Below are 16,337 nucleotides of genomic sequence, written 5' to 3' on the forward strand. Positions count from 1 at the left end.
AAGCTTAAAAATAGCCAAGTTTTGAAAACATGTCATGAAAAAGAGCAAAAAAATGCATAAAAATTCATCCGTTGTGAAGAAGAGTATTGTTTGTTTCGATACAAGCCACTTGATTGACTTGGACAAGCATCATATAGATCTTTTTTGTCTTCAACATCACAAACCACGTTTACGTTGTACGCTCCAGCTACTGACGATAATTGTCAACATTAGTTCGCCTGAAAGCTACAACTGTATACTATGTGGGTATGACATTTGTTGTCAACTTCAATAACTTTTTGCAACAACAACAACTTATTGCTTTATCATAGATACAATATTTATATAGATAAATATGTCGATCTGTTTAGGAATATTGTACTCAGAACGTATGCAATCATTAAGGCTTTCAATGTGCATACATTATGCAGAGTTCTGTTTTACCTTCAAAAACATGGTTCATGTCATAAACTATATTTTTATAAAATTTTGGGCAAAGCCTAACACTTGATGGGAACTTTATTACCCTCATGATTATAGTTTTTCAACTAATCTAAACTTAATTACCTAAACTAAGAAATGGATAACGATCTTTACAACACATGTGATGGAACGATTGCGAACTTCTTACAAGATATGATAAAAATGACGATTGACGCTCAATCAACATAACCTCATGTATCATAGCAAAAAACAAGTTACCGTATCCATAACCAAAACTGTTTTGATAACCCTTTGTGCACATCAAGAAAAACGGATACTCTTTCGGCAACTTTACGTTTACTGTATCTATTTAAGACACAAAACCATTCTTGAACAAATTATACGTCTGTGTATTAGGCATTATGCTTCTTTCAAACATTACATCCAACAGATTGATTATATATTATAACGTTTTAAATATAGCAAATTGGATATTAAACGTATTCAAAAGTGCAGTTATCATTTCCGTATGCATATTTGTTGTTTTAAAAAATTAAAAGCTGAACTTTATTCACTTTACCCTACTAGTTGGGTATTCATTTTGACGGAGAGATAAATGTTGTATTCGGAAAATATGAATAGTTTTATGAATTGACGGAACAAATTGTCATCGTGAAGAAAAAACTTCGTTGTATTTTGAAATTGTTAGTTGCTTTATACATTCGCATTTTAAACTTCATGATATATTTTCTTTGATAAGCAGATGATTAGGTCACAAGTTAATCATAAAGTTATTAGAATAAGTTAACGGATACTTAATCATATGTAGGGTTTCGAAACCCATATGCTCTCGTAACAAAAACGATTAAGCTTTGCACTCAAGATGGACGCGAAACATGTTGTATTTGAAACAATATTGTGTGAATTATGGATATATTTAAGTTATAATATTTCAAATTTCAATACGTATATGTATTTTGTATTCTTCCAGGTATTTCAAAGTTCTCCGCCAAACAGATTCGTGTTGATTGTAAATAGTTTAGCCTCTGTAAATGGCATAAACAAGGTAGATGTTCTGCTTAGTAAAAATTATGTTGTAGATTTTCTTTTTACGTGTTTGTTTTATTCTCAAAACTCAATGATGTAGTGACTAATTGGGTATCAACAAAATGTAACAGAATTGACCGTACGAATAGGAGGCTGTTAGAGAATATATAATGACAATATTTTAAATGCAATAAGTAATAAAGAGAGAAATTTGCTCGATAACGCAAGTTTCAAAAAAGTTACAGTTGCATTGAGCCGATAGCTCATCAATCGTAATATTCTCTACAAGCAATCGTGGTAACAATTCAGCGCAGTTAGACAGTTGTTTTATTTTATATGTAGAGAAAAGGTACAGATCTTATTTGAAGCTGAAGTGAATGAAATACTGACACATTGCCAATTATTGAAAAAAATATACAAGTAAAGGTTTACTTTGTAGACATTAATTTGATTCAACTAATGTTTAGAGACTTACCCGAAAACCATTTAAGTTTAAAATCAGCCACACAGCAAAGACGAAAATATATTTTCTTCGAAGTTCTGCCATCGATCGAAAATGAAACAGAGAAATTTGCACGAAATATAGGAGAGACTTGCTGACCTTCTGAGAGTAGACAGTGACAGTAATGAAGGTGAAATCGTTACCCAAGGAAAGACCTTCATACGTACGGATGTCCATTAAAACCATGTCATTTAACAGCTGGTCACACAATCTATGTTTTCAATCTAGTGTGTCCCATATCGAAAACTGTTATACTATGCAAGTGTCATTATTATTACAGAATAAACATGTGCTATATTTTACTTAGAAGCTCTTTATCTCGAATTCTTAGTTAGAATAAAAGAACTATAAGAAATACAAGCACAAGGAAAGGATAAGTATGGTTGTGTACATCTTACACAATAAATTACTACTTATCTGTATTTTGAACCATTTCTGAATTATATTACTATATTCTCATTGTCTTAAGTTTGCCAAATATGTTTTCCGAGTTAAATAAATAATAAGTCAAATATGAAAGGTTAATGATAAGCACTAAAAAGTGTGTATTTTCGTCGTTTGAACATTTCTATTGACATGGGACATCATGTATGCAAAGGATGCTCACAACGTATTAAAATACTTTAACACAAAACGCTTGGACTCGTAACATATCATTATCAAACAGCACCTTTCGAATATTAGACGAATCACAGGAATAGTAAGTTTGGCTGGCCTAATAGTGAATAGAGTAATTCTCTTTTTACGATGTGGTTTTGTGTTTAGTTACTAGGGAGTTCAAAATTAACAATAATTTTGTTGAAACAACAACAGTAATATTCTTTTTTGCACCCGATAAGAATGGCTTGTACAGTAAGTACTGTTCATGTCCTGTAACATATGTTTTGAACACAAAGTAGTAATAACTGATTAAAACACCGATGTGGGACATAAGAGTAGTTCATGTGCCAACCATTGGATGCGAGTTCTTTAATACGCGATTCTAAAATGAAGTCATATCTAGTCGTTTATGGTAGAAGTAGGCCTATGGGTATATCGAAACATGGCCTTTTTTCGTTCTCGGCATGAAGAATTGGCGTAATTTAAAGAGAGCTGTGAACTGGAATCAACGGTACAGTACCTACTAAATTTCAAACACATAGCTAGTACAGTAACTACTGGTGCCACCTGTGACACTTGTTACTACTGTTCGTGTCCCAGAACAGTGCACCAGTAATTAATACTTTGGATTCGTAACACGGTAACATGTGTTACAGGTGGCACCGGTATTTGCTGTACTAGTTATATGTATCGGATGGTTTTCCGCATATCAGTCCATTGTTTGTTACGATATCACTCATGCAGTAAACTGTTCAAATGATACGATTCACTTTAAATGATCATGACCAGGGACTACCCATTCCATATACAATTTGAATAAACACAATGATATTTATTATGATTTCAAAGTACCTTAACTGCTCAAACTTTACACAAGCATTTACAAGGTAATGACTTATATTTACCTTGCTAGTATGTACAAGCTACTATATGCTAAACAACGTGGCTGGTAACTTACGATACTTAACGGAATCTGATTGACCTATAAACCGTATGATATCACGTGATTGAGACACGTAGCACTGTTCCACGTGCTCGATGTGATGACATCACAAGGAAATACATCTTGAATTATGACGAATCGTGGCTGGATTCTTTACTACAATGAGACAAATGAAAATTGTCAGACGTTATCATCTTTGCCAAGAAATCGGAGTTCATATTTCTTGTATTAAAGCATTTGCATACCCCCTTCGTCGTATAACGTAGTTGTGATTACAGGATTGTATTCGGAACGTGGTGACAGAAGATCATAGTGAAGTATTATATAAGCCTATTAAAAAAGTTCACATTAAATTGTACTGTATCGGACAAAATGTTTGACACTGTATTAAAATGTTTACTGGTAGTAAGAATCAATCAAACAGTTTTACCCGCATATATGCCGTGAGTTACACTGAATGGTATCGATGGGTTTATAGTACATGATGATTTGGTCAAAATGATACAAAGATATGTCTTTAGTATCTCCAATTGTAATATTACAACAAGGAAGTAGGCGGTCTCAACGACAATCATTATGACATATCGGAGAGCCATCGCCTCATACTTATAAACGATAAGCGCTTATTCAAATACATATTTCTAGCAATATTTAGGAAAATTTGTCAATAATAAGTCATTGTCGGAGTATTATTAAATTTCTCTCGTGTTCTTTACCATTTCTCCCAATCCGTCTAAGTGTTTTTATATTTACTGTACAGAGTAGACTATGGAAGTCTTAACCATTATTGTAACTGATGACTCATTCAATGAATATAAAGAAATACCATTCCAAAGACGTTTGGAATATTTGCACCTGATTATGCAAGTGTCCCACCCTCTAACACAACAAAGATCACTTTGAATTACTGGTAGCAATTTGGTAATCAAATATTCGTCGTCTCATACTGCTTACAAATTCCTGTCACCGGACATATCGACTTTCACCGGTACTGGGAAATAAAAATGATTATTCATGCTTATTTTTCAATTACCAATCAAATATAGGTGAATTAAGAACTTTTGATTTCAAGTATCGTAAACGCCACCTTTGTATATATGATGATGAAGTTGTACAGTGACGAGTGGGCTTGAGATACGTTAGGAATAGGGGATATTGGAAATGGTTCTGTTAAAGTTCTAAAACAAAGTACAATCGGAAGAGCCCCCTCTATTCGATTCCCGGGGGTAAAAGGATCGGGGGGGGGGGAGAGAACCTTTTCATCATATACTCTATGGAATATGTATTTCTTGAATAGATAAGCGACTATTCAATCATATTTTTCCACCAATATTTTACAATATCCGTCAATATTTATTTAATCATTTATTACATTAGATTACATTGTCGGAACTTTGTATTCGTTGTAATAAACTTTCTCTCGTGCGATGATGAGTGAGGGATAAGGGGTATTGAAAGTGGGTCTGGTAAAGTGCCAAAAAAAACTTATAAATGATAAGCGCTTATTCAAACACATTTCTTGCAATATGAAAATTCGTCAATCATAAGTCATTGTCGGAATATTATTAAATTTCTCTCGTGTTCTTCACCATTTTCTCCCATTCCGTGTAAGTGTTTTTATTTTTACTGTACGGAGTAGCCTTACCAAGTCCTTACCATTATTGTTACTGAAAACTTTTTCGATCAATGTAAATAAAAACCATTCCAAAGACGTTTAGAATATATCTACCTGCTTATGTTTGTGTTATGTCCCACCCTCTACCACAACAAACACCACTTTGAGTTGCTGGTAGCAATTTGGTAATACAATATTCTGCGTCCCATACTGCAAGCGATTCCTGTCATCGGACATATCGATTTTCATGGATACTAGGATATCAAAATGAATATTCATGTATATTTGTCAATTACCAATCACATATATGTGAATAACATCTTTTGATTTCAAGTGTCGTATACGCCACCTTTGTTTATGTAATAAAGTTGTACAGTTATGAGTGGGATTGGGATACGTTAGGAATATGGGATATTGGAAATGGTTTTGTTAAAGTTCTATACAAAATATAATTGGAAGAGCCCCTTCTATTCGATTCCGGTGGGTATATGGATCGGGGGACAACCTTTACAACATATACTCTATGAAATTCTTATTTGTGGAGTTCATTGGCGATTATTCAAACATATATTTTCACCTATATGTTAGAAATATCCTTTATTTTTTATTTAATAAATTATAAAATTAGATTACATTGTCGGAACATTGTATATGCTGTTATAATTTTCCATATAACCACCTTACTTTGTTCGTGTTCGTGTTCGTGGGAGTGGGAATGGTAGTTTTAATCGATAATACGGATTAATCGTGGTAAGTTTAGTAAATAGCTGTTTCTTTATGCTGCAGACAAGTCTCATATTTTGTCACCAGTGTTTTTTTTTTACCCAGTGCAGGTTAATCAGTAAGAATTTAATAAGCTATCCAATACTTCGTCCGTAGAATTTTCGAGTTATTGTTAAAGCGTAAAGTAGCATTAGCCTATTTAAATAAAATATATGATAGGATGTTGGTGTAACTAATCACATTGATTCAATTTACAGCTTCATAGCTTATTCCATTGATAGGACTATTAAAAATTGTGTTCATATACTTAAATGTTAGACTTAATAGAACAAAAACCTCTGACGTTATACATGAAAAATCACAAAAAAATAAGCAACTTGGTACGCTTGTCTATGTACGACGTTAAATATTAGTTCCTCAATGTTGTGTATTCATAAAATACAATTCATAATTGAACTAAGAATGAGTTCACAGTGGAACAAATTGTTTTTCATTTAACCTACACTTCATTAAATATTATGTTAATATTATACTCAAACTTGAATTTGGTATGTTGTAGCCTGTTAACAAACACTATTATCAAGTTCACGGGCATGGTTCCAAAGCGACGTGTTGCTGGTGCTACGGTGGCGCTTCAGTTCACAAAGGAAAGTTATAGAACTTTGCGTCTATGTTTTATCAAATTTGTTTTTACTTCGATCACTTAGGTACGTAAGCATACTGGGTCTCATGTGGAAAGAGTTTGCACTAAATTCCGTGGGCGTATAAAGCTTTAAATCGATGAATAGGTATCCGTATCGTTCATTGGTAGCATCTGCAAACGCGTCCTGCATAAGTTTGGCTTGCTCTGGATACATCTGTTTTGCCAATTGTGAGACCTGGGTTTTGTCTGCAGGGTTTTTAAGTAAGACGATGTAATGTGTGATATTACTTGTTTCTTTTGCCAGTTAAATAAAAATTGTGATATAGCTGATGGAAATATTTCATATGATCATCTTTCTAATAACATCATATCTCTATGATAAATTCTTTTTAGACAACCAATCATTTATGCGCTGATCGTTCCCATTTGACATCATGATATGGTATAAAATAATCAACTTGTTGTAAGATAGGTCAAGATTTGCCTCCAATTCCGACCGGAGACCCTCAACAAAAGGGTTTTAGAGAGGATCACAGACAGCTCCATAACAGATGGCTGGTATTCCCCATAGCAATGCACAACCCTCTCAGGCGTATATTGGTAACTTCGGATATATTGAGAGAAATGAATCCGTTTTCAAATATCACCTTAATTATAAAGAAAAAATGTATCGACTATGAAAAGGACAATATACGCAATTGTCTCATGGGAGCTACCGTCATTTTAGCTTACGAATAATTGAATCCTGATTACCACGCACACGTCTTATTAAAATGATTCTGGCAATATGAAATGCCAGAAATAAGACGTCCAAAGGAGTAAAAGAAAAAAAAATTTGCTCAACTCTAACGAGAATTGCCACCCAATTACTTCCCGGTTTTCCTTTTATTTAATTGTTTTGTATTAATGACGGTTCTAGAAAAGAGGGTAAATTGTCTATTAATACGTTACAAGTTTAACCACTACTAACACAACGTCATATTCAGCGTATACAAGCACGCTCACACTTCTGCTCAGGGCGTACTCAAATTGCATTTCAAGACGCACATTATCCTTTTACGGAATTAAAGTGGCCTCCGCTAGCTAGGTCAGGTGTCATTTCAAAGGCATAAAACGGGTAACCTTTGGCGTAGTCACTACGACTGATCTGATTGCCTTTGTCTCTGATTATACTATTTAATCCCGAAAGCAGGCCATTACGTAGCGATCAACCGTATAATTAGGGCGTAACGGTTTCCATGGTAGCTGTTCACCGTCTACGTATAACGTTAAAATAAGAATGTTGGGCCCATGAAGTTAAATGGTGCGACGGTGTTGCATCCACAGTCCCTCTCTCTCTTTTTCAGCCGATTTGAAGTAGAATTACTACCGAATCTTTTAACATGTAAATACATCACCACCAATATTTGATTGATAACAATTCTGTCCATACGAACCAGCAATTATATGACGGTAAGGATAATACGTCAGTTTTATGTATCTCTTTCTTCATTTATAATAGTTGTTCTAGGTTATTGGATATTGCTTGAAAATATTAAGGGAAAAGCAACCATTGATTATTTAAAATAGTATTTTCTTTTCGTTGTAGTAATTGGCATCCATAAATGAACAAAAAGCTATGGTATTTCAGAGAGATCCGAGTCATATTTCACTGGTATAGGTCCTGGAAAGAGCGGGTGGGTTGCTGTCGGTGACAAATATAGACAGAAGAGCCTTTCTTATAATCTGTTTACACTTTAAACTTGTTTATTTGATGTTTTCTAACAATTGTTCTTTATATTTATTAAGACAGCACTTGTTTCCTTTTTATTTTTGAATGTTTTTGTTGATTTTAACTCAAGTTTTACTTCAATCCTTCCTATTTAGAAATTACCTGAAATGTATTCAGGAAAATGAAAGTAGAGGGAAACTCTACGGTTTTCAAGCGATAACAAAACTTCATTTAATAAAATGTTTTGCAAGTTTTACATCATCCATTTGTTATGTTTTTCGATATCAAGGTTAGTTATATATTTCCATGTATTTTTATATTACCCATCTCGTCTGGCTTGTAGTTTTGCCCTCTTTACGAATTATCCACAGGGTCGAAAATGGTGCGACACTCTCTTTCCAGTACTGTGAAAGAAAAACTAAGGATCCAATGTTCAGGGCCGACAAAGGACCACTTTCCATAAATCAAAGTGTACCTTTTGTCACTTTGAAAATAACGTGTTTGACATTGTTTTAATCTTAAAGATGAACCCCGCAAGTTCTTTGACTAATCAACAAGACTCCATTATCTGTTGTTGAATACCAAGGATGTGGAGACGGAATACATAGGCCACTGTCATCCCGTGCCCCCCCCCCCAGCTCCCCACATATGCCCTCCAATTTCTGTGAAATTCTTGAAGATGACACTCTCCTTTGAATTTGTAAGTCTCAAGGGGATTCATGTCGGAATATATGTGTTATATTTCAAACACAGTAGTACGCTTTAAACGCTGGGGTTCGTGGGGATGATCAGGTGTTTATCGCACTTAACTAGGAATTCGGAGAACGATCATTTCTATAGTCGGAACAATCAAGCAGATGACAAAATGAACAATCACTACATCATATTCTTACATGGAGATGAGTGAGAAAGAATGAAAGTTATGCAGATTAATGGTAAGTTAGTGAGTCTGGTTGAATACGTACCTTTGGCAAATATCTAATTAAAGGAGTCTCCCAGAACCCTGGTTATATATGATCAACTTCGTGTGCATGTAAACGCTTCTTTCATTATCGTAAGCAAATGTATCATCTAATTGTGTCAATGTAAGGATATTGATTCATGAATAAGAGGGCACATATTCTGGTGATTTCGGTTGGTTGTGTTCTTTCTGCATAAACTATTGCGCTTTACTCTGGCAGTAGAACTGTTCTCTCAAACATATTACATAAACAACCCAGAAATTAAATCGAAACGTATAAGATATCGTTCATAGTTAGGCGATGTCATAACATTGTCACTTGTGTTTATTCAATATAATCGCAACTTTTGGAAAGGAATATTACTGGTCAGTATACTGATGTTTTATTTTTAATATATTTTATTTGCATCACTTCTTAGTATTCTCAGTGACATCATTACTAATAACATTTAAGAAAAATCGAATTCAATACCATTTTTGAAAACTCTGGACAAATTATCGAATGCCATCGAGTTTCTTGTGATCGTTGTACCCCTCTTAAATTGTTTTACCGTCGTTTGATAGTTTGCCCCATAATATAGTATTGCCTTGGAAGGCTAACTAGTGTCTCTTTCCTTCACTTTCATCTTTTAAATATGCAAACGTCCACTAGCTTCGATATGTACTTCCTTGTTTAATATATGTTATTATATCGCCAACGGCTTCCTGTCCTTGTTACTTTGAAGACTTCAAATCCACTACTTTGATCATTGACTTGGCTGTATTTTCATTGTTGTTGCTGTTATTCCGCAATCAGAACCTTGAAGATTCTTCCAGAAGATACCGCGGTAATCGTTGTACGAGTAGTACCCATTCAGATTGGAGTAGCCACAGGAAAAGAAAGTTGTCGCATAGACCGGGTTTTTGTTTCGGCAGTATCTACAAGAGTTGCGACCACTACAGCCATCACAATGATAGCATATATAATGGTAATAATAATCATAATCATAACAGTAATAATAATAATAAGTATAAAAACATGTACAGTCAGAGTACTCGTATCCACCAGTAGCCACGCGGTCGCTGAATGAGTAGCAGTTGCTGGTAGAGCCCGTATTACTATCGTCAGGATACCACCAGCCACCTCGGTGTTTTTCTGCGCAGTCGAAGGTACTCGATCCATCGTTGTCTTGATCGTGCGTACTAAACCGATGCCCTGAATTTGCTCCCATAGCATTGTAACCTGGAAGGAAATTAGCAATACTGAATGAAGGTATTTTCTTGTAAAATACGAAGTTTTTTTCCTTTTATATATACTGGACATTATTAAGTCACTTTAGGTTCGTTTGCTATAGCTGTCGGTTATAATTGCGTTTGTTATTTTGTTCGTTTAAGTTGGGCTTACGTTATATTTTTTGTGGTTTCATATACGAGTTCTAAATTATCGTAAGGGAGTTTACAATATTGAACAAAGGAGTCAAGTTTGCGAATTTAACTGGAGCGGTTCCAATTCTGTCAATTCGTCTGGGACCTCATTTGAAAACATCGTTAATTATTAAAATATATTTCTTAATGTCAATATTGTATTTATATTATTATTTATTTCCCTTCGACAAATATTAATTAATAATATAGTTGTGAGTGACAGATTAACAGAAATGTAAACGGTGCATTTGTTGAAGTGTTCACATTCGGCATTTTGTAAAATGTATAGTTTTGACTGTTCAATATATGCTAGGTGTTCAAATTGGAGTGAAAGAATTAAAGTGTTTGATTGTAGTTCTTAGGTTTCCAGAATGGTTATTATTCCCTTGCGTTATAAGCTCGACAAGATCATAGTGAAAATGCGAGAAAGCAGACGCTATTAAATATATAGGAGTGTGGTTGATATGATATATGATGATGTTACAACAATATATCATTTTACCAACACGTGATACAATGTAAAGCAATTGTACGATCAGCAATGCGCACGGGACTCAAAGCTCGACGTCTAATACAGTTCTACATCAGTATCTACACTAGATGTATAACATGACCTGAGTATATGTACGAGTACAAATCCAAGAGTGCGATTACGACTACAGGTAGTTATGCTAGAATGATATGACGTAATAACTACAAGTATGCGTATGATTGACATTTAGCACAATACATACCAGCATTTCCATAGTGGCCACCCAATGACAGTCGGTATCTGTCTCCTTCGCTACTGATTCTAAATGATGAATAACGGCTGTAGTATGTTGATCCTTCCCTGTTTGTCTTTTCTATTCGAAGTTGGTAGCCTTTTTGGTTTGTCAATTTGTATATTTTATCGTTGCCAATCCAATGATTTCCTGTGGGACTTCCAAACCCGTTTTTGTACTCATACCAGTTTCGATAAAAGCTGACGGAACTACTTGTACGTCGTTGCAAAATCTACAAAGAGAATCAATTAGTTTTAGATGCCAAGTACGTACGTATGGAATATTTCATTGTACTACAATAAGTAAGAGAAATTCATTGGTGAAGGTCAATAATCCGATTTATTTTAAACTGAAAGGAAGATGGATCAATTTAATTAAGTAGTTGAATGATTTACTTCAAATGTTAGTGAACGAAGTCCTGTCATATAAGAAAACACAAGTTTAACATGGGAAAGATATTGCTTGTCAATGGCTAAAACTTACTGTCCATCCACCACTAGACATGTCACAATAAACTTCAAACCCGGAGCTTCCAGCGGGATAAATGGTATATTTTCCGTTATTTCTTCTACCCGCTGTGTAAAGATCAGAACAATCTCTCGGTCCACTACGGGTACATGTAACACCATTGCCTTCAAACCATTCGTTACAGTAACATCGATGGATATTATTTCGCTTCTCGCAGGTTGCATCTGCAATACAACTGTACCTCTCACTTGTAAGTACGTTACTGTTGCAAGTTATTCGTAAGGAACAGTCAGAACTAATGTATGATTCACTTCCCTGGAAAGATAAATGTTAAATGACATATACCAAAGATAGTAAAATACATGTTAATTTGTTATATTTTTAACAACTTTTGATGACGCACTGGATTAACCTTAATATATGGTCATGAGCGTTTTAAATAAATTTGGTAACGTTCATCGTTCTCGGTGTATCAAATGATGCGTTGCCATGATATGCAATTTGGCTAGATCTAAATTAAAAACATTTACGGACACCACTCCTCTCATCACATGTTGCTTGATCACTACACTGGTAACTCGCCTCTATGATCTGGTTGTTCCTACAAGTTGATCTTTGTGTACATCTTGAATTGACGTAAAACTCGCCTTCCTAATTTAATCAATTTAGCGGGAAAAAATAGTAATAAATAAATCAATTATGGATTTGCGGTTGTAACAGTTAAATGTACAGAATTGCAAGAATGGCAGACCAATGCAAATTTCCTTTTCTTGCAAAGGGTATCAAATTTTAAGATAGTTTAATGAGGTCTTTGCAGCCAACTCTGATGTTGGGGGCCTAGGTATTTTCCATACTTTTTTTTATTTTAAAAGTAGCTGCCAAATGTTGCCTTCCTTGAAAGGTTTGTTGAAACTGAAAACTCAAGTTACAATACGTTTGAAACGCACGATTTTGGTAAGATGTATCAAATAATTTTGTTTAAGGTTTATAAGGGAATGCACACCCGTAGAAGGGATACTATGAATCCGACTAAATATAATTCATCCTTTGACTGACAGTTTTGCCTGGCCTGTTCGAATGAAATGGAATCAATGGATAACCGCGATGCTCTCGCCACACGGTTATCTTTAAAAGTAATGCGATACTCGACACGTTTAAATAGTAAAAGGTTTGTCTCAAATTATATGGACAAAGAATTATGAGCAAAGCATTTAAAATGGCCTGAAAGAACTACAATGACCCTTAATACACTTATTTCGGTATCAACGAAGCAGTTGTGGGTGCACATCACTCCGTCCCCTTCGTAGTTTTGATTGCAGTAACATTTAGAGACACCGTTCCTCTCATCACAGGTTGCGTGATCACTACACTGTAAACTCGCCTCTATAATCTGGTTGTTCCTACAGGTTGATCGACGTGTACATCTTGAATTGACGTAAAATTCGCCTTCCTAATTTAAGATATTCAGCGGGTAAAAATAATCATGATGGATTTGGGGTTGTCACAGCGAAAGATACAGGGTTTCAACGGTAGGTGGCCAATGTAAACTTCCTTTTGATTGATCTAGGTAAGGGTATGAACCTTTAAGAAATGTTAATGCGGTCTTTAAAGTCGATTCGGATGAAGCAGGCCCACGGATTCGCCAAAAAAGAAAAGAAAAGAGAGCTATCAAACAATTAATGAAGAGGAAAGCATTTAAAATGACCCGAAAGAGCCGTACTGACCCTTAATACACCTCCTTTGTCAGCAACGAAGCAGTTGCATTGGTTCAGAGGGATGCATTGTTCTTGATGTCTCAGATAATCACCGACACAAACGCATTGCTCTGTGTCTGTGCGAGATGTAGGCGAGATGCAAGTATCAGGGTCATCACAAGTCCTCTCACAGGTCTCATTGCTAAATATCTCATTAGCTGGACACCATTCAGGGATTATTCCTAGAGATCAGGAAACAATAAAATGTAAATAATATGAACCTGATAGAGAAACGAAGAATATGACGTGAGAAAGAATAGGTTTGTCATTCTGCCCTCTCATGTCATTCTTATCTGAAGGTTAAAGGAAAAAACACACATTCAGAAACAGTTCGAATATTTACGGAACAATTTAAATCAGGTAGTGGCTGTTTCTTATTCAACTTTATGTTAATATTTATTCAACATTACGAGATAATAATCCATAATTTGTTGCACAACTGGTCTGAAACCATATAGTCATAGCTTACTTCTGTTTCTGAGTGCCTTCGGAGTTACTATACTACTTTTTGACAACAGTGATTATTAATAACAACGTTGGTTGTTCTGATCAAACTGGGAGACGGACCTGTTAAAGTGTAAACATTCTGTTGTACAAATGTTAGATACGGTTCCTTGTTCAGAACCAAGGTAAGTGTTGAGTACGAAGCAGTAATGTAGTAAGTGCGTAATAAAAATTCAGCTAATGGAGGCCACTTCGAAATCTAGTATAGATACTAATGCAATATTAATATTTCAACATATCATATATATCATAGCATGTTGTAACCGCTTCTATATGAATTTTAGCACCGTTGTACTCGCTGGTGTACTCTATGTATACTCTTACTATATGTATTGTAGCAGTTTATTCAAGCTAAGAAAAATGTTGCCATGTCAATTTTACTTCCAAAAGATCAATTCGATCTAAGAATAAACCTTTCAGTTTATGCACGTTTACTTTCGACATTTAATAAACAAATACGAGTTATTTTGGCTTTATGCTTAATAAGAATGTAAAGACACTTACCATCTGATATTTCGAATGTACCTAAACTAGATATATGATAATCCCCCCATTCATCTGAGATACGAAACTCGTCGTATGTTACATAGTAAGTATCTCCAGCAACGTTCTCAAAATCCATTCGCAGTTGGTACCGCTTTTGATTTGTTAAGAAGGCAATTTTCTCATTTCCAATCCAAAACTCACTCCCTAGAAAGCCAAAGCCATTTCTGAAATCTTTCCAACTTCTATTGAAATTGACGGAATCTGATCTTCGGCGCTGTAATACCTACGACGAATACCAAAGAAGTTAAGCGTTAACTAGGACGTTATTAAATATTAATTATTCGTTCCCTACCGCAATGGGATTTGTTGCTAACATTTCTAACAGAAAATAGAAATTATATATATAACTTCAATTTGTAGTGTAGGCTAAAGGTTTACAGTTTTTCTTGGAAGATGAACTACACTGGACTTAATTTCAAAATGTATAAAAATAATTGATTCAAATTTTGCTTCGATAAAAAGATTCAAGTTGAAAAAGGATTTTTTACATCACTATGTATTGCTGTAGGCAAAATTGAAGTAAATTTGTTCAAAACTGGTTAAAGTTGAACAGGGGACGAGTTATCAACTATGGCATACCGTCCATCCACCAGTATAAAGATCATTGTAACAGTAAGCCTCAAACGGTTCCGGGTAGCCATCTGGTTTAATAAGGTACACTCCAGATGTATTGTGGGTTGAGGAACATGCATTCGATACTTCTCTGCAATCTCTCGGATACTCAGATTGTTGAAAAACGAAGTATGTAAAACCTGGATGAAAGGTAAAACAAAGTAAACATTTTATCGCGATTGAAAAATCATTTCAGTTAACAAATATTGCATTCCGAGCCAATTGTAATAAACATGGCTTTGTTACTATGAGAGTTAAGATAATAGATAAGCCTTTATGCCAATTATTACTCAACTACCGTATAGAGGAAGATATCACGACCAATATTAAATTGAATAAGGTAATCGTGGTTGGATTCTCAGATGTAACTGTTTTGAACAATTACGTTAACATAAAATTCAAAGACCATTTGAATCAAATGTTTTCGTTGTTATCAGTAGTTAAAGACTAATGAAAACAGTCATATTCCATTTAACGTACATGAAAAAAATATCGATGTAGCACGTTGGACATGAAAAGATCGAAAATATACGACTCAGAGGAAATCAATTTCATAATAGATGTTTGGAAATGGTGACATGATTGAAAAAAAAAAAAAACGTTTAGAGCGACCACTAAAGAACCAACATTTCCAGCCATTCAAGTTGGTCAACTGAGGTGTTAACATTTATAATACATAAGTGATATAGCTTACTGAGGTTACTTCTTATCATAAGGTCAATCATATAACATAACAACTACACCTACCTGAAGATCTTCTATCGGCACCGACGATTCCCTGTGTAATAAAATACTTTTAATGAATACATTACAAGACATACAGGTTGATGCAGTCAAAACTAAGCAGGATCAGATTAAATATAAAGCTAATGTCTTATAAAAACAGTTCGAGGAAAAGAAAGAACAATTCGCAAACTGGTTCAAAACATGTGAGGTTAAAACAAGTTAAGTCGACATAAACGTTGGTAAATTCTCCGGATCAACACTTGTATTGATGTTTTATCTTTGTCTACATTCCATAGCTGATTTACAGGTCAAGGATCACTTACAGGATACAACTATCTTCCAGGAAACTTTAGATTAATGGCATTTTTTCCGGTGTAACAGCTATCCTGGTACATGATACGTAAGTTCATGT

General features: G+C 34.7%; 2 protein-coding genes across 2 annotated transcripts in view; one reads left to right on the forward strand and one right to left on the reverse strand.

The window, feature by feature from the left end:
- The window catches only part of LOC139973407 (uncharacterized), a 316,080-nt gene that overhangs the window by 60,817 nt on the left and 238,926 nt on the right, over positions 1–16,337 (forward strand). The window lies entirely within an intron of this gene.
- Positions 9,534–14,818, reverse strand: LOC139973411 (uncharacterized). The gene is made up of 5 exons (XM_071980078.1): positions 14,546–14,818; positions 13,508–13,719; positions 11,799–12,098; positions 11,286–11,547; positions 9,534–10,369 (listed from the first exon to the last, which is right to left on the reverse strand). The coding sequence occupies exons 1-5, from the start codon at positions 14,661–14,663 to the stop codon at positions 9,894–9,896; spliced, it is 1,368 nt and encodes a 455-aa protein (XP_071836179.1). The 5' UTR covers positions 14,664–14,818; the 3' UTR covers positions 9,534–9,893.

The sequence above is a fragment of the Apostichopus japonicus genome, chromosome 9 (genome assembly GCF_037975245.1).
Source record: "Apostichopus japonicus isolate 1M-3 chromosome 9, ASM3797524v1, whole genome shotgun sequence".
Lineage (NCBI taxonomy): Eukaryota > Metazoa > Echinodermata > Holothuroidea > Aspidochirotida > Stichopodidae > Apostichopus > Apostichopus japonicus.